Source organism: Peromyscus maniculatus, chromosome 2 (assembly GCF_049852395.1).
Source record: "Peromyscus maniculatus bairdii isolate BWxNUB_F1_BW_parent chromosome 2, HU_Pman_BW_mat_3.1, whole genome shotgun sequence".
Lineage (NCBI taxonomy): Eukaryota > Metazoa > Chordata > Mammalia > Rodentia > Cricetidae > Peromyscus > Peromyscus maniculatus.
The window spans coordinates 123,590,466-123,618,390 of record NC_134853.1 but is presented as its reverse complement, the minus strand read 5'-3'; the positions used below and the strand labels follow the sequence as shown (position 1 = coordinate 123,618,390).

At 43.1% G+C, this 27,925-nt stretch overlaps 1 protein-coding gene across 31 annotated transcripts in view; it reads right to left on the bottom strand.

Annotated features, from left to right (window-relative positions):
• The window catches only part of Sgip1 (SH3GL interacting endocytic adaptor 1), a 199,285-nt gene that overhangs the window by 18,909 nt on the left and 152,451 nt on the right, over window positions 1-27,925 (bottom strand). For 13 of the 31 annotated variants that reach the window (XM_076564588.1, XM_076564583.1, XM_076564584.1 and 10 more), the window contains 4 exons: window positions 21,862-21,989; window positions 20,702-20,828; window positions 15,975-16,040; window positions 14,993-15,052 (listed from right to left, as the gene is read on the bottom strand). The exons of 4 other annotated variants lie outside the window; for them this stretch is intronic. In XM_076564588.1, the coding sequence (XP_076420703.1) occupies window positions 14,993-15,052; window positions 15,975-16,040; window positions 20,702-20,828; window positions 21,862-21,989 (381 nt within the window). The remainder of the gene's footprint in view (window positions 1-14,992; window positions 15,053-15,974; window positions 16,041-20,701; window positions 20,829-21,861; window positions 21,990-27,925) is intronic. 14 more of the 31 variants (XM_076564591.1, XM_076564594.1, XM_042271494.2 and 11 more) reach the window with 2 other exon arrangements.

Here is a 27,925-nt window from a genome sequence, read left to right as displayed (position 1 = left end):
TGTGCTTTTGCTGCCATGGTTTTGGCCATTGTGAACACTGGTTAAGATTATAGAGCTCTAGGTTCAATCTTTGAATTAGAATAGATTTTGAGGGAGAAAACAAAGGGAGGTCTGGAGGTTTTAGTACAAAAGGAATTTGTAGATTCCTTTCATCCCTCAATTGGTTTTATTTGACTTTTCTATGAATACATGTTTAACTTGGCATAGATCAGTAGATGCCTAGTGTCTTGGTTTAAGTTGCTTGATGTGGTATTTGTATCACAATAGGCTATAAAAGTTGTTTGAGTGCATGCTTGTTTTATTAAAATGAACAGACAGATAATTTGAATAATCAAGACCTTTCATTCAAGTGTGAATATCTGAAATTGTTAGGCATTGTGCTAGGGGCTGAAAGATACACAGGAACATATGAGGCATGGTCCTTCCTTTGTGGAATCTATAGTAGAAGGGAATGTAATAGTAACTAAAACTGTGATGGGACAATGCATGGAATTACAGAAGCATTTAATACTGCAATCATTATATTGCTGTTAGCTCACAAGGTAGGTGAAATATTTGTTATGGTAGCTCTTATGTCTGCCTTTCAATAACTTCTAATTCCAAATGCCAACATAAATTTGTGCTTTTTATATGTTTTCAAGGGGTAAACAGTCTTAGTATAGTGACTGACTCTTTGAGATGGGGTAAAATTTAGCCCCAGGTGGGCCTTAAGGTGGCTGATGTGGAGGATGAATTTGGATTAATCATCCTTCGAGATTCCACCTCTGGAGTGTCTGTGATTCCAGGTCTGTATGCCATGGTCCCCAATCTACTATAGGTAGTACAGGGGATCAGAACCAGAGCCTCTGGTATGTTAGGATGGCCCTCTACTCTTGAACTATATTTCCAGCTTGTTATCTACTCTTAATCCTGACAACATATTTGTAGGGTAAGTGCCATTATTTTATAGGTGATAAAACAGATTCTACATCATGTGGTGACAAGATAGACATCTAGCAAGGAAAAAGGGCAGAGCTGGGAGGCAGACCTGCCTGGATGTCTTTACTTTCTTCAATCATACCATGAGCACTTAAATCAGATTAGGAAGGCGTTGGATGTAGCCTCTGATTGCACATCTGTGGTACCTCTAAAAGGGCCAGCTGTGACCAGTTAGTAGCAGTTCCTGGGTACCAGGGGAAAGAATAATAATAACTAGTCATTTGAGCAGGCCTGCTTCAGGTTGGAGGCAAATGACCTTTATACCTAGCTAGGAGAAAGCAGGGAATGGCCCAGCATAGGGAAGAAGCAGAAAGACTCAGTGTCTAATAGGAGAAGACACATACATGAGATTTAAAGCCACTGAGTGCACAATGCTGCATAAAGGCAGCAACCTAAACAGACATTAATAAAGGATAGTACATTATAGACCATGGAACCATTAGTGTGGTTATGTAAATTACTGGAGACACAGCAGGGGGATGACATCAGAATTTGTTCAGTTAGATTATTTCATGATTTCTCCAGAAGAGAAAGACACCAAGAGAATGACAGTGTGCGTGCGTGCGTGCGTGCGTGCGTGCGTGCGTGCGTGTGTGTGTGTGTGTGTGTGTGTGTTGGGGGGGGGCTTGGAAGACTCATGGGATTTTTGCTCTGTTTTGTTCCTTTAAAAAAAAAATTCATCTTTTTATTTTATATCCCGGCCACAGCCTCCCCCCATCTTCCCCTCCCAAATCCTTCCCTATCACTCCCTACCACTCCCATTTCTCTTCCAGTCCCCTCCTCCTCCATCTCTACCCATGAAAGGACAGGTCTCTCATGAGTATCAACAAAGCACAGCATATCAGTTGCAGTAAGACTAAGCACCTCCCCATGTATTAAGGCTGGGCAAGGTGACCCAGTGTGAGGAGTAGGGTCCCAAAGGCCAGTTAAAGAGTCTGAGTCAGCCCGTCCCCGCTGTTAGGAATCCCACAAGAGGACCACTCATGGGCTTTTTCATAGCATGCAATGAGCAGGCCTGCTCTGGGCTAAGTCCTGAGGGGTGAGGGATAAATAGCAGATGCAAACTCGGAAGATGCTATGGAATAAGCCAAGCCTAGGAAAGGGACGTGCTTCACAAACCAGACTGTAATGCTCCATTTTAAATAAAAAGCTAACTTAATTCTGTCATAAAATGTGATAGTTTTTTAAATCAAATATCAAAGGAAAGTTAAAAATCAAGATTTCATTAAGCTATTTAATGACATTTCTTGCCTCCATTCAGAAGTGGTTTAAGACCACCACAGTGGAAGCCACACCTAGGTCTTCATAGGAGGACCCATATCTGTGTTCTGATGTGAGTTATATTTTCTCCTAAAATATGGTGGTAGATCTGGCCTAGTTACTTTGTGTTTATTCTTTTAAAATAAAACAGAATACTGGGTATATTCTTTTTTTGTAAGGAAGTGTTACCATTTGTGGGGAAAAGGGTTAGATTTATATGTATGCATACATGGATGTAGTCACTAGATGCAGTCAGTTTAAAGACTTCTGTGAGGTTGACAGAGCTATTGTGTATTCAACTTGGTTGAAATCTAAGTAATATTTCCCTCAGTATCAAAGACATACCCCTGGAAACATTTTGACATGACACATCATGTAACTGATACCAAAAGAAAAGCGGGACCTTCCCACAGAACACCTGTCCCCAGTTTTTGCTGTAACTGGGGTCGTAACCACACGTGGAAGTCACCAGCTCTTCCCAGTCTCTTCAGCTAAGTTACTAAAATCAACTTCCCTTCATGTGTCTGACTGAATTTTACAACATTAGAACATTATTTCCCTCAACAATGCTTAGAAAAGAAAAAAAAATGTTCTTTGATGTAATAAGAGTGTGAAAAATTAATTTATGCAGAAGACTGGCTCATAGGTATGGCTATGAACCTTCTTTGGGATTTAAATCCCATAATTTTGAAAGCTAGGATAAATATGCTGATTGATACACATTATGGAATAATACTCAGGTATTAAAACACTAACTTTCAAAAACTTCTGGCTGGTTTTCAGGGAAGCTGTTTGCTTTGCAGAAACTTAGAAATAAACTTGGGAAAATAAGTGCAGACAAAATCCTGGAGCTTTTACATATAGTAAAATTGAGCGATCAATGCAAAAAAAAAACTGTACAAAGTCAAGATTATAAATATGTTTAACAAAACCATATTACTGTTACTGACAAATTGTTGATGCCAGTCATGCTTCAAACCTCGGAAGCTTAGATTTGACTTCTGATGGGTATGTGGAAGACAGTGGCTTGGCTATTGTCTGCCATAGTCGCCTGGTAAACAAATCCTTGTCTATAGTTAAGCTTATTTTGCATCTCAAAATCTGTTAAACCAGTGGAGCATGTTCCATTAGATGGCTTTGTGGGATCAAGCAAATGCAGCACTCGTGTGTGTGTGTGTGTGTGTGTGTGTGTGTGTGTGTGTGTGTACAGAGAGGTGTTTCTTCAAGAGTTTCAACAACATTTTAAAAATGTTATCTGTATCAATCTCTGAAAAGTGTGACTTTGGGTAAAATTTTTAGTTTATGCTGTTTGATATCTTTTAATTTTTACAAGTAAAGTGTTTGAATCAAGAAAGCAAATTGGGACCTATTTTTCAAGTGCTTTGTAATGGCCCAGAGGATATGTTAGAAGAAGAGGGCACAGAGTTATGTAGTATTTGATAACGTGAGCAAGCCATGGATGCACAGAGTCATAGTCACATGGGAAGTAACAGAACTGAACTATAGCAAAATGATAATGGTGACTGTGGTTAATAGAGTACAGATTATTTTACTTTTCTCACGTGTTTGCTTCTCCTAGTTTTTTATTTTTTTAATAAAGTCCATAAGAAATAGTATAAACACAATGAGATAATTTGGGAATTTTACAGAGGTTTCTACATTTCTAATTTTTATTTCTTGCATGGTTCCTTACAGTTCAAAAATGGATGCTGGCAATTTTGAGCACTGTTGAAAGGTGTTTTCCCATTGGGGTGACACACTCGAAGGGAGACAAAGGAAGAGAGCTGCCCAGAACTGACGGACTTCCTGAAAGTCTACTGTCTGAACGGCCAGTTTCCTTGGCGATAAGCTGTGAGTTAGTTCAGAAAAAGCAAAGGCTATGGATGGGAAACATCACTACTAACAGCTTTTCTTCCTGGCCTCTCAACAACAACCCAGCTTCACCAGAACATCCTTCCAAGATGACCCCTGCCCTGCTCCTTGCCAGACTTCCCCAGAGTAACCTTTGTGTGTTATCAGTGGCATTTTTCAAGCTTCTCTCTCAGCACTTAGGGGAAACAGAAGCTTGTCATCATCATGCTGAACATCAGATGAAGAAACGTTAACTGTGAGGACATATGGTACCTGTGTCACTACTGCCTGCCAACAAGAATGGCAGCCCCTCTCCTTCTGTGTTTCCCGTGTCCTGGTGACACCAATGCAGAACAGCAGAAAAGTAAAACAATTCCACCCCGTGCCCATCTGCTGACAGTCTATGCAGAAATGACTGCCACCTGCATGGTGGCAAAATCATTGATGAAATCCTAACAGCGATGACTTAGAAGGCCTTATGCTGAGGATGCCAAAAAAATCCTGGATGCAATGAAGCGATGAATGCACAGTTGTTAGTACATGCCTGGTGGTTTTATTGTCCTTCCCGCATTTTAGAATGTCTGTGTAAATAATTATTATAAGGAATAATTACATTTGTGCTTTACTTCACTCTGTGTAAGGACCTTTCATATCCAACAATCTGAGGTTGGTTTGGAGGTAACGCTAATTAAATATGTTTAAAACCCAGATACATGAAAGGATTTGAAAGGGGAGCTTCTCCTGAGTATCTACATCTCTTTGTGTCACTGGTAAACCTTCTCCATTTTTTATTTATATCACTTCTCCTTCCTGGGGTAGCTAGAGGTCCATCAAGAAGGGTTTTCTCCCTTTTTCTTCTGTAGTGCTGTGCCTCCTACACGCTAGGCATGCAGTCAACTGCTGAAGCATAACCTCAGCCTTTAAAAGACGATTTTATTATGGAAATATGCAACCTAAAACTATGCTGGTCCTTCTTAAAAGACTCAGGGCAAAAATAAAAGCTATTATCGGCCAGCCATTGTCTGAAGCAGGCTCAGGTCCATAGAACAGTGAAGTGGTTTCCTCAGATTTCTTACCTTCCATTTTCTTTTGGGGAGGTTTGTAATTACTCGTCAAATCTGCTAAAAGCCATGATTTACAAATGAACAAGATTCAAGCAGTTTCCTTGCATGTCTCCCAGTAGCTTTAACACAGGAGTACACCACCAGCTAGACTATTAGTCTCAAGTCAGCTTTAGGGACTGGTTCTGGCGGAGGTAGATGCAGAGGGAGGTGACATTATGTATAAGAAAGAAAAAAAAAAAAAACATGCTGTTGTCCATGGGAAGGGAAGCCAGGTAGCAACTCATAGCAGATCATATTGTGGGATGGTTTATGTAGAAGACTGAAGTGCTAGAAACTTCTTGAGAGCAAGCAAGGTTGACATAGAGACAGCCCTGTCACAAGCCAGGGACATGTGAGATTGGACAATGTTAGTAAAAACCGATATTTAGTGAATGTTTTGCATTCACAGTGAACCCATGGGTGGGCTTTCATCCTGCTACAGTGTCATAAGAAAGGTGTCATTATTATTTAGTTTCCAGAGAAGGAATGCAAGACTTAGGTTATAACACATTATGCTGAGGCGGTAGCTCTAACCCTGAAGGGTTGTTACAGAGCCTAAACAGAACATACACACACACACACACACACCCCTCTTTCAGATATGAAACACATCTATTCCACTTCTTCCTTACATATGTAATTGTATATGTGCATATGTAAATATGTATTACTGAGTACACCAATATAAATGAATGGGGTTTTCCTTTCTAATATCTAGGATAAAGCCACCTCCCAGTTACAGTAACACTCACATATGGCATATGACTATCAAAATGCTAACACAGCAACAATTAATAGTATTCAGTGATGATTACCTAGATTTCAATCACTCCTCTCCCTCCACTGCCCTCTTAGGTTAGTGGAGGAGACAGGCTGGGACATGGGTGGAGGCCTCCGAAACACTCTATCTCCTTAGTAACAATTTTCTTCCCATGTCAGTGCCACCGTCCTCCACTTGATGCTCGACTCCTGTGCATCACGAAGGCAGGGACATGCGTTTCTTACTGACTGCTGTGCCCCACTAGCTTTTGTGTTCCTGGGCACATCTCAGGCGCTCAGTAAATTATCATCGACTGAATGAGCACCGTTGTCGTCATGCTGATAACAAACGCAAAGTACGAAAGCCAAGTGCTACCCATTTGATCATTGTTTTCCCTACCAGATCCCTCCCTATTACAGTTATAAAACATGAGAAATCTTAGCACATACACATCCATTATAATTAACTTTGAGAACCTACACAAAACATAGGAGAGACTCCTGCCTCCTTCCACAGATACAATTGTGAACTAGCTAGAGGCATTTACATCTGAATCTATCTTAAGGAGTATGTTAGTCAAACCCTGCAACATTGACAACCTATTTGAATAGCCATTTCCTTCAATATGATTTATATATTCCTAAGATTATTATGAGGTAGATAGTGAACTTAAATTTTTTTCTCAAGAGTTCCTGCTATATGGAAAAGAAAAATGAGTATCATATAAAAATAACTCTTTATAATAAAGAAACACAAATTTAATACTCAATTATTTTTACAGTTTCTGTGAATTTCATTTTTATTTGATGTGGGCAAACAAATACAAACATTCCTTTGGTCACACGCAAATCTGGGAGTTTCCATGGGTGAGAGTCAGAAGGGAGAAAAAGCAGAAGTAGGTAGTATGATATAACAGAAAAGGATACACACTAAGAGATTGCTGAAGGCATCGGTGGACAGCAGGTAGGAAGAGAAAGAAACAGCCCACAATGCCCGTGTTAACTTGTGTTTGCAGCCATGGAGAAGCTGGTGTTTATCTTCTGCAGTTTTCCTTTCCAGTGGATCAGGCTGTTGCACTTAGAATGTCACAGGCATAAACAAACAGCAGAGAAGACAGCAAGGCATCTAGGCCATTTGACAGTTTCTACAAAGACATAGCCATTGAATGGGCCATTCACAGTTAATCACTGATTAAAACAAAAACGCTATGCAGAGGGCCTAGTCCAGTCCCATGCAGGCTCGACAGCCATTGATCTAAATTTCATGAGTTCCCACTAGTTTGGTTTGGTTGTCTCTGTAGGTTTCCCCATCATGGGAGGCCTTAACTTCTTGTAGGAGGAAACAGAGGGGGGATTATGGAGTTAGGAGGAGGGAAGAGGAGGATCTTTGGTATGCAAAATGAATAAAAATTTTTTTCTTAAAAAACAAACAAACAAACCCACAATGGAGCAACTTTTCTTGTGGCTGCTGAGTGCAGGCAGACCCCAAGTTTAAACCTTCCTGTCTCTGGATGCAGGGCCCTTCACTCTCAGCAGACTGCGCCAGGATTTTTCTTGGGGTAGGGGTTTCGAGACAGCGTTTCTCTGTGTAGCTTTGGAGTCTGTCCTGGAACTCACTCCGTAGACCAGGCTAGCCTCCAACTCACAGAGATCCGCCTGCTTCTGCCTCCTGAGTGCTGGGATTAAAGAAAGGTGTGTGCCATTACTGCCTGGCTTGCCTCCAGTTTTACAGTCTATTTCCTCTTTGACTTAATCTCAATAGATGTGGCACAGGAACCTCAGTCCTTCTTCCTGATCACATCACCATTGGAGATTTCTTCCTCCTGATTAACAACAGACTTCTCCCTGGGTCTCCCAACCAAATACCAAACAGGCGGGACCCTGCTTAGCTTCTGAGAACAAATGAAATGAGACCGTGCAGGGCTGGGGGTGTGGCTGTCAACGGCTCCTTAGACGGCTTCTTATGTTTGAAGGTGGAGTCAGCCTTCCCTCCTTTGCCCCAGCCTATTAGGTACAGAATGTTGCTGCTTAAATGTTTTTGAGACTTGACAGTAGCGTCAAGTTGGTCCATTCCTGTTTTCTGGACTGTCTACCTAACGTCTCCCTGATTCTAAGTCTAAATATCAAAGATGCTCAGACCACCCCTCCCTCAAATAGTCCTTACAATTCACCATGCACAGGGATTGCGTTTCAAATTTCTCCTCCAAGCACGCGATGCACTTTAGAATACGGTCTTGAGTTACTTGGCCAGTCTCCTCAAACATTCCTCACTTGCCCCAGGTTTATCATCGCTGAGTACACGCAAGGTATTCCTCATCCCACTTTCGCTCAAGTTACTCTTTCAAACTAGAACACTTAGCTTCCTGAATTCTGGTTCTTCATGTCAGCTGAGGCAAGTCCATTTTCCTCCAAGACGACATCCCAGATTCTTCTCAGCTAACCCCTGTGACCCTGTGATGTTTCAGACTTTTGCAACTCTCCCGTGCATACGCTACAGCATGCCTTATGAGAATTACTGTTGTCTGTTCATTTCTAGAAGGCAGACACCATTTCGCTTGATCGTCATTAATTCCAACACAGGGAGTTATATCCAAGAGGAGCCATGGAAGAGTTGGACCCACAGAGGGAAGGAACAAGTTAGTGAATCTTTAGCTTTTTTGATCAGTTAATCACAGGCTGCTTCCTTCTTCCTGCCCTAGGGAAGTGTTTAACTCAAGCTTCAGGTTTCGGAGTTGTCTCCATGAAGTAATCCTTCTTCTAGGGCTGATGGCTTTGTGATCTTCCAGTTCTACAGTTTACTTCTGTACCCAGGCAAGTACAATGCACACTCGAGGTTCATCTCCTTTCGGAGGGATAAAAGTTTCAGTCTTCAAAAGTAGAAGGCTTCCTTTGCTTTTGGCATATTTTCAATCTGCAGGATTGTGCTCAGTTTCTTTTGAGCCTGACACAGTTCAGGGACCTGTACTTGGGACCATCATGGTCCTAAAAGGGGGAAAATAGACCATGGGACTGAATCTGATGGAGACCCAAGAAGATCCTGGCTTAGTTACCACCAAAGAGCTAACAGATCACATTGGAGAGAAGAAAGATACCAGAATTTGGTCACTTCTCCAGTTTGAATGTAATCTCAAAGTCTGAATAATTAATATTTTTTTCCAGGTAATATAGTACTTTAATAAACAAAAGAGAGCTGGTTTTATTTAATTTTCCTCATTATCCTGACTGTCATTCTTTGCATTTTGAAGTTTATAAGACAAAGACTGAGGGACATTAAGTCCTCAAGATTGGGAGGTCTTGCAGGGCACAACAAACAACTGTAGTGATTGGAAACATCACTGTTATGACTTCCCAATAATTCTCTATGAAAGGATTTAATTCCTGACTTGGTGTTATCTTGAAGAAGTTACCCAAATTCCTGCACCTCTGATCACTGTTGGAGATGTGACTAGTAGGAGTACCACTATAGATGGTGGCGTGATCAACCTGAGCTGTGGGATTGGAGTGCTAGCTCAGAAGTGAACTGTGATAGGGGGTAATCCATGAAATCTTGCAGCCCCATTACTGGCAAAGACAGTAAATAGTACCTGGAGATGATGGAGATGATGATGATGATGATGATGATGATGATGATGATAATGATAATAAATAATTCACTATTATGCCCTGCCTGGTACAGAAGCTACCACTCATTAAGCTTTTCCATAACTATTTAATCAGATAGATTCTGACATGAGTTCTGGGCACTCATGTCCTGCCTAGGAGCCCTCACACACATTTGGCCGAGACATCTTGTTCAAACAAGATGACTAGGACACACTCTGCTGACCATTCATCTTGTCTGCAGCATGTCTGTGTTACAGTAAACATGAGTGAGGTAGGGCAATGTCTTCAAAGACCTGAAACCAAGTGGACATCCACACACTCACTCTGAGGGCTTTCCAGAGCCGGGCAACTAGTGAAGAGAAAATGGGAACTAATTCCTCCGCGAATTTCCCTGGTAGCGCATTTGCAGATTTCAATTGCACTTTAATCTTTTAAACAGATTTAGTATGTTAAAACAAAGAAACAAATGTTTTGTGAGCTTCCGTTATTAACTGAGAGGATTGTGCCATTCATATGCACACCACAGTCAACACACACAATCTCAGAAGGGCAAGGATTACGCTTTTATTTTAAATGAAGACTGACTTGAATTGCTGCTTTTTATGTTCCTGCTTTGTTTCGCCATCCTGATAGCTTGATCCTGTGAGTTTTTCAGAGTAAGTACTCATTAATCTTAATGTGTTATTGATAGAAAAGGACCTGAGTTAAGTGGTACAATCAGAGGGCCCCTCCCACCTAAAGAACACTAGGAATTTAGCAAGGCAATTGCTTCCCAGAAAACTGTCCACACCTTTCAATTTTCCTTTCTTTAATGACTTCCAAGTGAGTTAATTAGCCTTTCTAAACTCAGGGTTTTTTTTGTGTTTTTTTTTTTTTTTTTTTTTTTTTTTATTACAAATCAGGGTAAATAAAAGTGAGTGAGGTTGGGGTGTAGCTCGGTGACAGAGCACTCGCCTAGTGGGTGTGAAGCTATAGGTTCAATCCCTAAAAAGAGAGGGGAGGGGAGGGGAGAGTGTTTTCTACATGTGATCATGACTTACCAGTGATCAATTAGGGTCATTTAAAAAGCCTGCATACAATGATTGGTCAGACATTTAGAATGCTTTGTCACAGAGTCAACACTAGTCCAGAGAGAAAAGAAAGTCTTTTATTCCAGAGATGACCGAGGTCCTTCCAGAATCATGTTTACCCTCTGAGATCTAATCAGGATCTAGAAAAGAACCCGGATGGGTGACTGGGCTGGTGGGTGGAGTCAGAGCGAGAAGGCTGGGAGAGGAGCTTTCAGTGAGACCCAGACACACTGTGTCTCTGGGAATGACCGTGTTGGAGGGCTGGGGGTGAGAGAGAACTCTGCCCTGAAGATGGGACCGTGTGGAGGGTGGGCTGAGAGATGCGGCAGGGTGTCTCCCACAAGGGTTTCCATCCCTGCTCTGCCTGGCTATGAGGCTCTGGAAAGCTGTTACTCAGATCTCATTTTCTTCAGCAGTGACTTGTGTCATTGAAATGAGAACCCAGAAGTGCTTTACACACAGTGAGTGCCCAGGTGTTGCTGTATTAACTATTTACTGCCTCACTTCTCCCAATGTGTCCCAGCCACCACCATGTTTTATTTTTCTTATCGAACTCATCACCACCTCCATACTATATCGACTACTTATTTCCCTGTTTTTAGTCCTGCATGCTAGAATGTAAGCTCTGTGGCAACAGGGATGGTTCTTTGCTAATGTGAAGTGGTCAGCACAGTGCCTGCATGCATTAAGTATTCAATAGATGTTGTTGAATGGAGAATTATCACCCAACAGTATCTAGGATATAAGATGCATGACAAGTTTTCCTTATGAAATAGCTAAACTGAACCCTGTCTGTAAGCACTGTTTCCATGGTACTGATGCTGAGTTGAGTGGAGGAAACGAGTTGGGGCTGAGGCAGCCTGAGAGGCCCTGGAGACCATGTGTTGGATGGATCATCCCCATAGAACCTGTTAGGGATGATGCTTGAAAGTGAACATGGCTGAAAGGAAGTTACTTCAAGTCTACAGATGAATGCAGAGGGAGGGCTGGAGGTGAGTGGTCATTGGCAATAAGAAGGGAAGCCAGTGGAGTGATCAGATAGATGAGCGATGACCGCTGTTTACAGTCAGGAGGTTTGACAGGCAAAGCAGAACTGAGAGAACTCAAAGCTGCCGCTATTCGTATGGCCCATGGCCACAGGAAAGTGAAGAACGTTCTGTCGAGATTGTTTCTGAGAAATGTTGGTCCTTAGAGAGAGCTGGGGTTCAGTTAGGAAAGTGAGTGTGAGTTCAGCAGAGAGGCTGAAGATGTAGGGAAGGTGTCCCCAAAGCACCATGCCTACAGGCATAGGCGCAGCAAGCAGGGTCACAGAGGAGAGTGTGACACAGGCGACCGAGATGGTCTGAGACACAAGGAATCTCATGGTGGCAAGGGTTTTTGCTGTTTGATTTTCACCACCAGATGCAAAATGATCTTATAGTTAAAAAAAAACCATCCAAGGAGAGTAGCAATATGTTTTTGGAAACATCTTGACATTAAAAGGCGCTACAGGATTGAAACAACTACTAGGCACAGTGATTTGTCACAGAAATAACATTCCCTTCTACTTCAGAATACTTGATGGCTGGAGGAAGACATACTGACATACTTTGTGTGTGTGTGTGTGTGTGTGTGTGTGTACTCATATGCATATGAGTGTTTATGCAGGTGTGTGAACCCACATGTGTACGGGTGTGCTTGTGGATGTAAAGGCCAGTGGTCATTGGTGGGTATCTTCCTCAGGTGCTCTGCACCTTACTTTTGAGGTAGGATCTCTTCTGAACCTGGAGCTCACCATTTGCCTAGACTGGCTGGCCAGTGAGTCCCTGGATCCTCCTGTTTCCACCACCACAGTGCGGGGATTACAGTGTGAATTGTGGTGCCTGGGTTTGACGGGGGTTCTAGGTCCTCATACGTGTGTGATAAGTCTTTACCAACTGAGTCCTATTCCCAGCCCCAGGATTCTCTTTTTGGTTGATTTAAAAAGTCACCAGAGAGAAAAAGAGAAACCCTGTTCCAAAAAAGGAAAAAAAAAATCTCACTAGCATTTGAATCGTTTTCTTTATAAGCCCAATGTAAAAATATATTAAAATTTTTAGTAAAATATTTATAAAAGGTATTTTTAGAAGCATTGGGACCCTTGTACTTTAGAACCCTGGTCTAAGGCTTTTTACCCCATTTGTTAGCAAGTGTGAGCTACTTCATATCATTTCAAACTAAACTCACTGGTCAGTGTTCATTAGTTACTTGATGAACTGGTCAATGCTCCAGTGTTGACTGAGTGACTCTAAGGTCCTAGTCATTATTATAATTTTAATTAAATAAAATTTAATTATAAGAACAGATAATAAACAGTGACGTTTTAAACAGTACAAAAAATGTTATTCAGAAGTCAGTAAATAAATGAAAAGCTACTTTGAACAAGTGAAGATTTTGACATGAGAACCTTCATGTTCTTTACTCTCTGGATGAAGCATTGAAAGAAAGTACAGTTAGTAAGAATAAATGTGAATAACATGAGTGTCCTAGGGACTCTGTTAAAATGCTAATTCTGTTGAATAGCTGTCCATTTGGAGCATAAACATTGAGGTGAGGCCATAGTCTCAAGGTGTTATATGATGCAGCCATTTTCTATATCATTTCATCATGACAATAGAGAATAGTTTTTGCAGTCTTTTCAGGTTTCCCTAGGTGAAAACACCTCAGGCTGATCTCTACATATGATGCTCTGTCCTGTTAGTTAATTTCCTGGCTTTCAAAGCTGGGTGCAGACTCTGCTATTGGCTGAGATGAGCCAGAGTTAGAGCCTTGCTTGGCAGGTACAGGTCTGCGCTGTGCTTTAAGACTTCCAACCCATCCTGAAGCAGATGCTTCCACTGCTTTACTGATGTACCCAGTAAGAAGTAAGAAGGTGCCTGGATATGTTTTGTCTGGATGGTTTTGGACAGGGTCTCTCCAGCATGAAGCTTGCTACTTGCCCTGACTGGTTTCAAGTGCATCAGGCTCGGCATGCTGGGATTGCAGGAGTGAAATGGCCCAGCATTCTCATCTGGACCCTTTCATTTCAGCTGATTAGAAAATTTTGACGGTCAAAAGTTTGTGAGATTGGCATATTTCTTATTACAAAACTAATGCCCTCAGGAGATAAAGTCCCATGGGAAAAAGGCATCCTCTCAGGAAAATCACCTCGAACCTGTTTTTGGCTTCAGGCCATCTGGCCTCTACATCCACAAGCACACCCATACACATGTGAGCACACACCTGCATGAACATCAGAAAGGGTTGAGGTCAGACCATGTTTCCCTCACCTGTGCAAGCGTTAAGGGCTTCTGTCTTATAAGAAAAATTCACTGCGGGGTGAATTTGCGGGTTTATTTCATACTGTTCATGTATTTCAGCCATTCTGATTTTTAAAACACACACTCAAGTTCCTGTTGTCATGGAACACAAAGACAAGTTCAGTATTGATATTTAAGGCTAGGGAGGAGAAAAACTATATATTTCACCAGCTTTTGGCCCTGAAATAAATTTCACTATTTAAAATTATACAATGTAGGACCTTATAGGATAAATCTTTATGCATAAAAATGGCTGATTAATTAGGTAAAGTACTTAATTTCCCCCTCCCCCCCCAGGTAGTTTAGGTGGGTCATTTAATCAAATGTGCCTCCTGTGAAGATGAGTTAGAAGTAGAACACAGAACAGAAGAGTGCTAACCCTGAACGGAGAGTCTAAGAAGCGGTCAGACATCAGGCTTAGAAATCTGGTATTTTTAAGTGTTTCTCTTAGTCTTCTGGAATGGCAAGTTCAACAGGAGTTGCCCACTTTCCTGTGGTCATTACAGTTATAGCAATGGGACGCGGACCGGCCCTCCCCCTAAGGCTCCCTGTTGCTTCTCCTGCTTCCCTGATCCCCTGCGGAGCCGTCACACGCGCGGGCACACACACTTACAGTTTACAGGACTGGATTCTCTACCTGGCATGTCAGCTTTTCCAAATTAGGCCAAATGTATCCCAAGCCCAAACGTGCTCAAGTTTGCCACACACACTTGGAAAAGGATTAGGCAAGAGCCTGGTTGACAGAGTCAAGTTCCTTAGCCAAAGAAAGTTCCATTTTTGTTCTGCTTTTAGCTGGCCACCGTTAGTTAAGTGACCAGTGTTAACTGCAAATCAGCTTTAGTCTGTTCAATGGGAAAGGTTGAGGAACGCATACAAACCAAATTCATGAAATGCTTTCTTTAGTGCTCGATGCTTTTCAAGTAGCCATAGCATTTTCAATGGAGAAAAGCAAGACCAGAATTTTGAGGACAACTGGGGATTTGTCAATGAGAATTAAAAACAACGGAGAGGAGACTAGAAATTAGAATCTGGTATGCTATGCACTACTTACCTTCAAAAGTCAAATAAAACTTTCCTCTGTCAAACCAAACGAGGGAAGGCTGTTCATTCTCTGTTTGGCCAGGAGTTGAAGCGGGATGGGGAAGGTTAAGGAAAGGGAGAGAGAAGGACACGATGTGAGTCACAGAGCAGGTAATTAATCTCTCTACGGGGGGAGGGTGGAGGCTCTGCATGCCATTAGCGTGCAGGAAAAAGGGAAGGCTGCTAGTCTAGGGGTTTTTGTTGTGTTTTTTATTTGCGCAAACAAGGCAAAACCAAAGCCATGGAGACTGAAGGGATGGACACGCGTGTAGGTTGCTTGAGGCTAGGCACTTGTATGCACGGGAGCAGATGTCTTCCTGGTCATGCAGGGGTGTTAGCATATTTCAGCTGCATTAATTTGGGCAAAAACTGTCATTCAGCAATTGCTGTATCCTTTTAAGTCTTCAATATCATCCCCTCGCTTGTCGGCACAACTTGGGGTTGAGGTTTATATGCAACATTTGCTTAGCTTTTCAGCGACAACAGCGTTGCATATCAATTTAAAAGTTCACAGACGATGTCAAAGATCTCCCATCCCTCTGCTGGAGTCGCCTTAGGCATCCAGTCAACAACACACCCTTTACCAAAGAGGAGAAGAAAGATTTCCAATGGTGCTTTCGCAGGTTTTTAAATTAGAAAACGGCCAACAGATTCTGAGTACGTATTTACTTCTTCCTCCAAAATTCACACAGCAGCGACACCTCACCTGGTCTGGGCCTTTTTCTGAGAAACTGTCATGCCACCTGCCACTTTAGAGTATGTATGCCCACTTAAAATCGGTGCCGTAGCCCGAGTTCCACGATGGACGGTACATGGACAGGGTGCATCTGAGAGGCACTGGGACTCATGAGGTGAGGAGCATGTCCATGAAGCTTCTAGCATTCGGATGGAAAATGGCTTGGATTTGAAAAGGAAAATCTAAGTGTCTAGGTATCGCCCGGCTAGCACCATACCTGCAGGCGTGCCACACAGCCTTTCAAACGAGGGCAGTTTGTCATAAAAAACATCGTCTTCCGACACTACAAACCAAAGAAACATAAACGAATGGAAAAGGAAAACACAAATACAAGTTCCCAACGAAACCGAGGAGCACAGCTTACTGACTGAGGCGGGAACGAACGTCACGGAAAAAACGAAAGACTGTAAGACACTGGGATGAAGGTGAAGAGATGGGAAGTAAGTGATGAGCGTATTTGAGATGATTCTATGAGGAGAAACTGAACAAAAAAAAAAAAAAAGTCAGGGTTTAGCATCTGTCAATGTGGTGGGAGTCAGCTCCAGGGAAGGACTTAGATCCCACCGTCTCAGGGAGCCGTAAAAGGCACAGCTTCTCTTTTGTGAGAATACTTCACTCCAATGCAGCTCTCCAGGGACCAGATATGTGTCCATCAACAAGAACCCCAGCACAGCCCTGACAACTCAACAAGGTCACCTGGTATATGCATTATCCCAGGAAGGAAGGGGTTAGCTCTTAACCTGTCCACAAAACAGCAGTATAAACCCAAGGTTCCTGCATGCCTTGTGCCTGCCTTTGATAGTTACAGATCCTTGATTTTGAAGTGTTATCATACTGATATCTTTGACCATGGTGCCAACTGTGGCTAGATGTTTATCTTTGGGAATTGGCCACAGCTTTATGAGCTGGGACACTGAACCTCAACTATTTTAGATCTTTAACCAGTCTCCTCATCAAACAATAAATATGAGGAACTGTCTTTTACTCTACATGATTAAAAAACAGCACTATAGGTTTTAAAGGTGTTATTACAACATTAATATATAATCAAATAAAACTAGGAATGGAGAACCATATTCTTGTTGCAAAGAAGTTAAGGGCAGAAATTATGATCCAACAAACCTTTCATAAACAGTGATGCTTTTAGAAATCATTCTGGTAACCTGATGCCTAGACTTAGGGTATATGACAGGGAAACTTTTCAGTTCTTTAGGTTCTAAGATTTAAGGGAAAAAAAAAAGTGTGTGTGTGTGTGTGTGTGTGTGTGTGTGTGTGAATGTGAATATACATATGTGTGTGTATGAGTCTGTGTGTTTATGTGTGACTGTGTGTATAGGTGGGTGGGTGGGTGGTGCATGTCTGTACCCAGGGAGGCTGCAAGAGGGCACTGGATTCCCTGGAGTTGATATTATAGTTGTATACCACCCAATGAACTAAGTTTGCTTAGAACTAAACTTGGGCCCTCTAGAAAAGCAGCAAGCCCCTTTTAAGTAAATAAATGAACTAGTTAGTTAATATATTTTAATTAATTAATTAATGGATGTTTTGCTTGCATGTGTATCTGTGCACCACATATATGCTGGTGCCCTCAAAGACCAGAAGAGGGTATTGGATTCCCTGGAACTAGATTTACAGATAGTTATGAGCTGCTGTGCAGATACTGGAAATCAAACCCAGCCAGTGCTCTTAACCACTTAGCCATCTTTCCAGCCTCAGTTTCCAGGATGTTTTTGTCAGTATTTAACTGCACTTACAGCTGCCTTAGAGGTGGAATGATTTAGTGGAACTCTGGTTCCATTGTATGGGCACAGCAGATACAGATGTTTCACAAAATATGTGAAAAATGCATCTTTTGTTTCTATGCAGAATAACTTGACATGAATATAATTTCCCTCCAGAAAGTTTATAGAATTTAGAATTGCTGTCCACATTGAGGGAAATATTCTATGTTGTACTGCTTAGAATAAGTCACTTTTACTCAAGTTATGGACCAAAGGAAACATCAGGGTCCATCTGACACTTTTTTTTTTTTTTGTTACCCATCGATGGTTACTTTTAATTTGTTACAGATTCCTGCCACATTAAAGATGCAAATCAAAATGCAGAATTACTGCAGGGAACGATTATACTTAACAGGGAAGCAAAATTGCCTGTCTTGTCATCATCTAAACAAACAAACAAAGAAACAGGAGACATCTCACAGTCACTGAAATAAGAAGCAAGTAATAAAGGGGGGGTTTTCAAGGAGAGATAAGGCTCCATTATCTCTTCTGCTACCTCTCATCTGATTCTTATGACTTCAAACACTTTCCTCCATCCATTAACAGCAATAGATTTCTCCCTCCCCGGAAGTACTCAGTGCAGGTCCCATGGGCTGTTTCTAGCATGGAAGTCCTCCCTGTATTCCCTCTGTTCTAGATGTGCATCTTTTCACATGCTCAGCTTTCCAGAACTAGAGTGTATTATAGTTAATCTGGTAAAAAAAAACAATTGTCCCCTGACTCATTTGGAAGCCTTTTGTCTTTCTTGGTCACATATAAAATAATGGTGTTTTTAAAAATCAAATTTAAAAAATTAAAAAAATATATAGTTACATAAGAACTCATTATTTGAGGGTAGGGATACACAGACACTCGTGTCTTCTCATCCTGTATTGGGTCCACTGCTCTATGACCACAACTCTTGTAAAAAAAATTAGTCACACTTAAAGTTCTTTATGGGTGTTTTCTTATATGATTATTGTGTAGAGAGTCTAACCTGCTGTTCTTTCATTTTTGGAGATAGGGTCATCCTGCCTCAGTCTCACGAGGCGCTCTACCAAATGTAGCACAGGCTTACTTTACAAATTTCAGTTCATGTGTGGTTTTGAGATTGGCCATCAGTTCCCATGTGATTGCTCCAAGAACAATGCAAAGGGCACAGGGAATGGCGGGAAGGTGTTGTGGAGGTGGGAGGGGACCGCTCAGCAGCCAACTTAAGGAGCTAGCTGTGAGCTGTCCACCTCCCCCAATCTGCTTGTTTACAGTGAGTTGTCACCTCAGGCAAAGCAGAGCCTTTGGAGGAAACCAGAGACAACAGCAGAGAAGGCTGGCTGGTCTTTCAGCAGGGGAGTTACTTCCCAGAGAAATGGCTGTCATGTGACCAGAAGCAGAACCAAATAAAGACCAGGTGGTGAGGGCTTCAGTGGGCAGATGAAACCAAATCAAAACAATGGGACCTCACAAAGCAGAGGAGGCTGCTCCTCCACAGGAGGCATTGTGACCAGCTTCCTTCAGGGACTCCATTTTCCAAGCCCTCTGTGGTTCCTCTGGAAAGGACACACACTGGGAATGTTGAGGATCATTGTGGCTGGTGGTAACTGGATATTTCTGCAGCAGGAAGTATAGAAAAACATGGTCCAAAGGCATGGACACAGTTCGGAGTCCCTGTGTGTTCAATTTTCTCTGTGAGTCACAGCGAGCTGAAAAGACACGCTGGATGGCCCCTCTGAGGTAGAGTGTCGTTGATCATTGAGTAACAGGTCACTCTTCCTTCTTTGCCCAACAAAGCGAATCAAATGGAGTGCATGGAATGAACGTTCCTGAGAAAGCCCAACAGTAGGATAGGATTTGGGCAATTGACTACCAAACTCAAGGAGATTAAAGAGACAGAGGGTGAAAAAGGCTAGCTGTTACAAAACGTGAACAAAAACAAAAAAATCAGAGAGGAATGAGCTAGAAATCTGTCTCTTAAGAAATGACATGAGTTGGAGGGACATGAAAAACCAAAAAGGGAAAAAAATTTACATGAAATTGGGAAAGTGGCTATGTTTTCAATTTATTAATTTAACCCAAACTTGAAGGTGCGTGCGTGTGTGCGTCGTGCATGTGTGTGTGTGTGTGTGTGTGTGTGTGTGTGTGTGTGTGTGTGTGTGTGTGTGTGTGTTTGAGACAGAGGACAGAGGAGGCTGGTCTGGCTTAAAGTATAGAATATACAACAGAGCTGAAATTCCCTTTGCAGTTCTTAGAGGCACACCTTCCCTTGGTCTTCTGGGAAAAGTGGTATCTGTTCTCTAAGAGAGCTTTTGGTTTTCTCTAGCTACTTCTCAAATGGGCGATTCCGTGGTGTGCTCTGCCTTAAGCAGCAGCAGGAACTGACTGAGCTGAGTGAATGATTCTCCCAAACAGTGCAGAATGGGCCAGGTGATTTACAGCTCGGGAGAACCAGAGGGCAGTGTGGAGAGTGGGGGAGTGAGGTCACAGGACAAGTGTGATGGGCAAGCTGCAGGTCAGGCAGCATGCAGTAGAGGAGACAGGCAGTGGGAGAGGCTGTGAGGTGGGAATGGCGGCAAGGCACTCTCTGCGCGGCCATTCTCAACCCTTCACTTTCATCACAGTGTCCACGGAGAGGGACAGGGGCATCTGCTGAAAATGACTGCTTTCCCCCCTCCAGGGAAAAGGGACCACACATCACTGAAAAGCACTAGAATAAAGAAAACATTCAAAAAATTCCTGAAGTATCCTAATGCCAATGCAACCTCAGACAACCAAAAATGATGAAGAATTGAAAGTTTCGAGACAGTGAACATTCCAAGGTTTTTTGTTTTTTGTTTTTAAATCATTTCTGATCTAAACATGCTCTCTCAAAGGGAAATGCTTTTTGTTACAAGGAATATCCAAATATTAGCACCTTCCTTGATGACTTCCTTTGTGAGTCCCTCAGCACGGGACAATGTAAGAAAATCCCTACAAAACACAAGCGTTTTCGAATTCTGTAGACGGTTAACTGGTGTGGCTAAAGCGCTGGCCTCCTTCGCTGAGAAAGTGCTTTCAAGAGAAGAACCAGGTGATAGTAGCAAAGACACAGCAAAATGATGACGACTAGAAACAGGGCCCGGGGAGCTCAGATCCTAAAGGATAGCCAACCAACAGCCACAAAGACACGAAAAGAGAGAGATCATTTTACCAACTGTAGGAGTGGTAGCTGCGCTCAAGGAATTAGTCGACGATATCGAAGAAGTGCTTTCAGCCCGCGCTAAGGGTGCTATTGGAGGAGGGCTGGAAGAGTGTATGGGTGGGCTAAAAGGTCTGGACTGCAGGAGAAGAAAGAGGAAAGTTAGACACAGCCGTAACATTTGGGTTCAGCATTTTAAAACATTTGTTACATTTCATTTATTTTGTGTTCACGCGCGTGTGCACGCCACGGAGAGCACACGAGGGTCAAGTGACAGCTTTCTACTCTGGGAGCCACAGAGATTGAAAGCAGCTTTTGGCGGCTGGTGCCTACACTACTCAGCCATCTTGCCGACTGTGGTTTCACTGCCTTTCTTGGCTCTCAGGCCTGGCTATGAAAACTCGGGTTCTTGATGGCCATGGCACCAATGTCACTGAACTGGATTGTACCTATACAAAGCCGGTATGCTGGAGCTGGAGCAGCCATCAACCACAGCTCTTGCGCTCAGTAGGCACTCGGCCCTAGACGAGCCATATGCAGGCCTCCCAGGAACTACACTGGTGTAGTCCTACATAAAGAGGTTTCCAGAGAATCTGAGTGCTAGGATGCCATTTATTCAGTGGCTGTTGTACAGAGGTCAACAAGATTTACTTCTGGCACAAGCTTCTTAACTGAACCACTGAGGAGACTATTCCCACACTTCAATCATACAATAGAATTCAAGGAAGTGTTGGTAGCACACTGAGAGGCCACCACTCTATATTTATATCACTGAATGCTGCTGCTGATTTATCTGGCGTTTAGGGTCAGAAAGAGGATTTTTCTTCCTTCAGAGTTTTCCAGTAACTAAGACAAATATTGTAAAATAATTACCCCCCCCCCTTCTGAAGAGATTCATATGATAGACCATCACTATTGGCATTTGCCTCCAGCTGCTGCCACGGAGCTGAAGGCCCAGGCATCGGACTCCTACCATTTTAGATCTTAGTTTGAAAGCTGGGAGAAGTCTGAGGAGGGCTGAAAGGCATCCTCATAAGGCAGTGACTTTTTTTTCCCAGCTGGCCCCTGTGATGGTCACTTGTGCTGTGATGCTTAGACCTGAAGTCAAGACGTCCTGTGTTAGGGGACTTGGGGATCTTGTTCTGAGCATGCTAAGGTGGGGAGCAACATACCACATCTCCAACTCCAGGCTTTCCTGGAGGTAGCTTCGGCCGGGATGGAGGCCGCGGAGGAGGCGGAGGCGGAGTAGTGCTGCTGCATGGAACTAAGGGGGTAGCTGGCCGAGCAGGAGAAGACGCACCTGGAAAACAGGCTGGTGTTAGAGACAGCAGGAAACCCAGGCGGCCAGAAGAATGCGCCAGTGCAGAGCCATGCCCGGCACAGATGCACACTTGCCTTTTTCTCTGCGGTTACTAGACTAAGTCTTTTGCACAGCACATTTCTTTTTATGTCAATAAAGAGAAAAGGGACTCAGTTGATGGCAGAAGCTGAAGCTTATCACCTTGCTGTCATGTGACATCCAATGAAAGGTAAATCCTTGATGGAAGGTGAATTCAGGTGACTCTGGGCTGGGCCGGAGGGGTGGCTCATGGGACTTACGATACATTTTCTTGTTTTTTTGTTTTTTGGATTTTTAATTTATGTTCAGAATTTATGTCCGAGATGAAATTGGAAGTTAAAACTTGAAGGAAGATGAATGCTTTTTCCACATTAGATTTTTTTCTTTTTTAAACTCAGGTGAGAGAATTATGTCGTTGACGGTATGTCAACCCCTGAGTGCTAACTTCATCCCTATCTCAAATAGGCAGTGTGAGCAAAGGACACGGCACTACACGCCATGAGCCCTTTGTGTGTTGAATCTTTATAACAGAGACACGGCGAGGGCTTCATAAGGAGTGTCCCTGGGAGCCTGCTGAAGTCGGGTTTGTTACTGACCGTCTCTTGGGTGCTTTTGACAAAGCCTCTTGGATTTACTTTTTTGGCTGCCCATGACAAGCATATGAAACACAGATGGTACACGGAGGCTGGCATGCACACTGAGCTCAGTGCTTAGGGACCTGTCTGTCTTCAGTCATAAGTCCGGGATGCATGGAGAACTACCTGGCCCCAGACCTTAGGAGGCAAAACGGATGTTCAGACAGTTCTTGTTCCGAAACCTTGTCACTTGATTAGAAACAGCAGGTTGTACAATCATGCTTTAGAAGAATACTTCCGTCTCCTCATTCCTCCCCTAGCTGCCTCCACATTCCCGCTACCGGACTAGCTATCTCCACATGTCCCTGCTTCCACATTCCCCATCCCACCAGTTGCCTTCACACCCTGCCACCTCCACATCCCCCATCTTACCAGCTGCTTCCATATCCACCCATCCCCACCTCCCTATGCCCACCCTTGTGGCTACTTCCTTTATGAAGCAAGGCACAAAACCAAGGCCACCAGAGTCTTAGACTAGCACCCCAGTCCAGATTGTGAGATTCTCCAAGAGCTTTGAATCTGAGAAGCAAACTTCTCAGTGTCATCTCTCATATTAAGCGAGTCTCTGAGGGTTAGCGTTGCTTCTCTTGTTTGAGGAGTGAAGTCCTGAGTGTGTCTCTGAGCTGTTTATGCTTCCTAAGTGCAGAGACCCTGTTACTACCCCCTCCTTAATGCCCTCACACGCCTCTGCGAGCACCACCAACCATATTCTTTCGTTCATTCTACTCTTACTTTGTTTTACTGGGACAAGATCTGTGCTAGCACTTTACACATGTGGCATCATCCCCCATTTACATCTCAGTGAAGACGGAAGCTCTTTTAGTGGCATGTCCATGATCAAAAAGCACAAACCATTTGCTAAACCCCAAAGCTTATCTGTCTCCTGAAGCTTCAGATAGACTATGGACTGCCATAATTTGCATACAATGTTTTTATTTTCCACCTTGACAGCTTGCACACATCTTTTGTGATCTAAATGTCCTTAGTATGTGGCTTGCACACATCTTTTGTGATCTAAATGTCCTTAGTATGTGGCTAACATTCTTTTTAAAAACAAAGTATGATTGACAGGCCCACTACAATGTTTATTTTCAGGATTAAGTGGATGTTATGCCCACTATACTTATAGAAGACAGACGTGACAGTATAGGGAAGGAAATCTATTCTTAGACAGTAGAGCTTTGTCAGGAAGTTTTCATGGAATTTTTTTGTGGGGCAGGCACAGGGGTGTTCCATTCAGCTTTAGGACTATCTTGCTATAGGAGTGTTCCAAAATGTCTGCCCACGGGCCACAGTCTTCTGAATCGAGCTCAGGCAAACACCAGCTTCAGAAGAGAAATTCAAGACCCCCTTCCAGTAATGCTTGGGCTGAGGACTGTCTCCAGGGCAATATGACTGGGTAAAAGGCTGAGTTTTGGCTTCAGTGCCCCTTTCTCATCTGTGAGTGGGATCTTAACCTCTCTGAAACTCAGCTTTTGTGTCTCAAAAAGTTAGAAATGTTCTTCCTTGCAAGGTACTGAAAACAAACAAAACTGCAAGCGCTTCTGAGTTGGCTTTACTCTAAGGTGCTGTATGACACAAGGCAATTGATACTGAAGAGGGAGCTAACGGCTGCCTTTTGATGCGCGTATAGCTAAAAGTAAAAGAAAAACGTTATTAGTTGAAAAGTTAATTCTTTTTTCCTTTATAGACTCCTTACTTAAGCCACATTATTCTTATCACAGAAATAGAATTGATAGATTATGCAGACAGTCAAGGAAGGTATAGAAACTAAAAGACACATTGATTAATTCCTGCTGGGCAGAGCCACGAGGTCTAGCAGGGGCTGTGCAGGGCCTGGTGAGTATCTAACAACTGAACCGATGTTCGGCATGCTTTTGTGACATTGCTCACTGGTTTCAAGTGTTATGGGTGCAGGGTCGTATTTAGACATCTCTATCCTCTCTGATTTTCATTTTACCCTCAAGTAGTGTTTGCTCTCCAGAAAGATGATGTGAAATGCACTGGGTAACCCATTGTTTAAGGCTTAAACATGAGCTACAAGCATTGACAACCTTGTTCCACTCTTGGCCTATTTGCTGTTCTCAACCTGCAGTCTCATCTGTCTCTGAAAACCACATGTGTATGGGTTTTTTCCTTCCTATGTGTCTGTTTGTGGATGGGGTTGGAGGCAAGTGGAGGCAGTGGAGTAGAAATGGTAGAGGCACAGGACATGAAATCCAACAGTTCTTTAGCAGATCCAGGCTCTGCTACTCATAAGGTTTGTGACCAGGGCCAAGTTACCTCTTTGAGCTTTGGTTTTTGGTCAGATGAAGCTAATCACTTTTTTCCCTGAGATCAGCAATTAATTTGGTCACTTCAACCTCTTCTGGCTACTTTTATGTCAACTTGATGCAAGATATAGTCATCTGAGAGGAGGGAACCTCAATTGAGAAAATACCTCCAAAAGACTGGGCTGTCGGGAGGCCCCTAGAGCATTTTCTTACTTTGTAGTTGATGTGGGAAGACCCAGTCCATGGTGGGTGGTACCACACTGAGCTGGTGGCCCTATGTTCTATAAGAAAGCCAGTTGAGCAAGCCATGAGGAGTAAGCCAGTAAGCAGCACCCGTCCATGGCCTCTGAATCAGCTCCTGCCTCCCGGTTCCTGTTCTGTTTGAGTTCCTGACTTGGCTTCCCTCAGGACATGCAAGCCAAACAAACCCTTTCCTCACCAAGTTGCTTTTAGTCATGGTGTTTCATCACAGCAACAGTAGCTTTAACCAAGAGATAAGCCCAGGTTGCTCAAAGTCAGTGTGTGTGTATGTGTGTGGGTGTGGGTGTTATCTTGAATAATATCATTGAGCAGTAGTTGAGCAGTGTGTTAGTTTCCTGAGCTGGAACATGTCACTCTGAACCTAACTCTTCTCTTTTCCTGGTTCTACACTTGCTGTAGGCTAGCAACATGTTTCTCCTGTGCCCAGGCACACACTCCACATAGACACCAAAGATCAGCACCTGCATTTCAGTGACATTGTGCTCTAGCTGAGGCTTAGGAACTTTTTGCTTTAAAGAAGTTAAAGTCACTCATTCTTAGGTTCCAACTGTTTTAGCAGCAAGTAACTCTTCTGAATCATGCTGTGGGTGGCGCCACTTGTCACAGCAGCGGTCACCTGTGCTGGGCATATAGGGGTTCACACATACTTTGAGATGTCTAGGAACAGCTGGCCATACCAGGCTAAGAGTAACGAAGAGCAGAATTCAAACATCCTATGATTGAGATTCTAAATTTTCATTTGGGGCAGTTTGTCTCTATTGCATCAATACAGGATGAAGGCACACATTAACTGGGACTTAATTAAGGAGATAATGCTGTAAAATTTCACTTACTCATGGGTTTCACTAGTCAAGTTCAGTCTTCCACTCATAAATCTAACCCCTTAATGCAAGAGAATGTACCTTTAACAGTCTCTATTGGTAACATTTGAAAAATAAGTTCAAATAAGGACATGAAAGCTAAACACTGAAATAGTAACCAGACTCTCACAGATTCTAGAACAGAAAGAAGAGCTGCTGTTCCTCACCACGTCAGTGGCCAGTTCACTTAGACATGCCAGGTGACAGGTGAGGGAGAACACAGGTGTAGATCAAACTTGCCCTGTCTTCCCTGACTGTAGATGCTTGCTTTGAGGAGTACATGATGGTCCACCGTGGGCTGTTGGTGACTATTTCTTGAAATACCCTTTCATAACCCTAAGATTTAGTTCAGGAATAAGAGCATGTCAGGAAATGATGGAGGCAAAACCTTCTTTTAAAGCGGCAGCTAACTTCTTCAGGGTTGCTGTTCGAGAAGTTGTAAGGTAAGGTTAGAACATAGCTTTGTATCCCAGACAAGATCCTACAAGGTAGTATTGTATGGGAGTAGCTGCTCTAGCCTTCTAGGACTAGAGAGAGAAGTATGGAGTTGGTCTTGTTTGTTTGTTTGTTGAGACAGGGTTTCTCTATGTAACAGTACTGGCTCTCCTGGGACTCACTCTGTAGAACTGGCTGGCCTCTAACTCAGAGATCTGCCTGCTTCTGCCTCGCTAGTGCTAGGATTAAAGGCTTGCACCACCACCACCACTGGGTCTTTTAAGAACACTCTGGAGTACACATAGCACTGTAGGGTTGGTGAGTGTCAGCAGTAATGTGAGTTCAGCCTGTTCTGTGACCAAACGTTTCAGAAGCACCCGAAGAACACAGTGGTCAGGAGGTACAGCTCAGGCCCGGATGAAATCTGAGTGTCTAAATGCCAAGTCTGAAACCATTAGCTGTTTAAACTGTTTTTTTTTTTTTAATTCTGTAAAATGGGGACATTTAGTACTGAAGACAGGTGGTTGTTGCGAGGCTGAAGTGATATATTTAGTTGTTCTTATTATTGGAAAAGAAGCTCTCAAGGTTCTTATGGCAAAGACGCTGGCTGGTTCTGCTTACTGCTCTACTCCCCAAGCTTATGTGTTGATTGTTTTCCTTTGTAGGGGAGCTGGGCTGAGCACACAGTCGATCCAGCCCACTCTGACGCTCTCAGAATCGTTCACTTTACAAAGCACAGGGGCATTTGCCGTCACAGAGCACGCTTCGGAAGGCACTCTGTGGAAAGAGGCGGCAGAGATGGGATCAGGATGGAGGCAAATGCCTTTCCCCTCTGTGACTTTCTAGATCTAAGTCCCTGAAACTTGGTGGCCTCTTTCCAGGCAAATATCAGGGCCTCCTGGAAGATGTTGAGACTGAACCTGCACGCAGAGGAAAGGGACGCTGAGGCTCTGACCAGGTGACAGAGCAACAGCAGAGCAAGTGGTGTGGAAAAACCTGGGTATTTCCTAGGCAAGTGTTCCTATCTTTTGACAGTTAGAAAACACAAAATACAGCTTCAAATAAAGATGAAAAGAAAAATTCAACAGGAGAGTTTGCATCCTAAGTCTCACTGCCTATCACTATACCTAGAGGTGGCATGGGGGGTGGGGTGCTGATGAGTCAGAGACCTGATCACGTGACTCAGGTACAGTGGAGGAAGCATGACTCATCCAATGGTTGTTGTCAAGTATCTCCTTTGCAAGCCTCAGCATCCTCCCCCAGACTGTGACTTATAGGGCCCTTGTGAGGTGTCTTACGGGGGTGGGGGAAGAGAAAAGAAAAAGGAAAAGGGGAGAAACCAGACATTTAACCTGTAATCTACTTGCTGTGACATTTATCCTTCTAGAACTTTCTAAATTTCTAAACAATGACATCACAGCTTTCTTTATAAG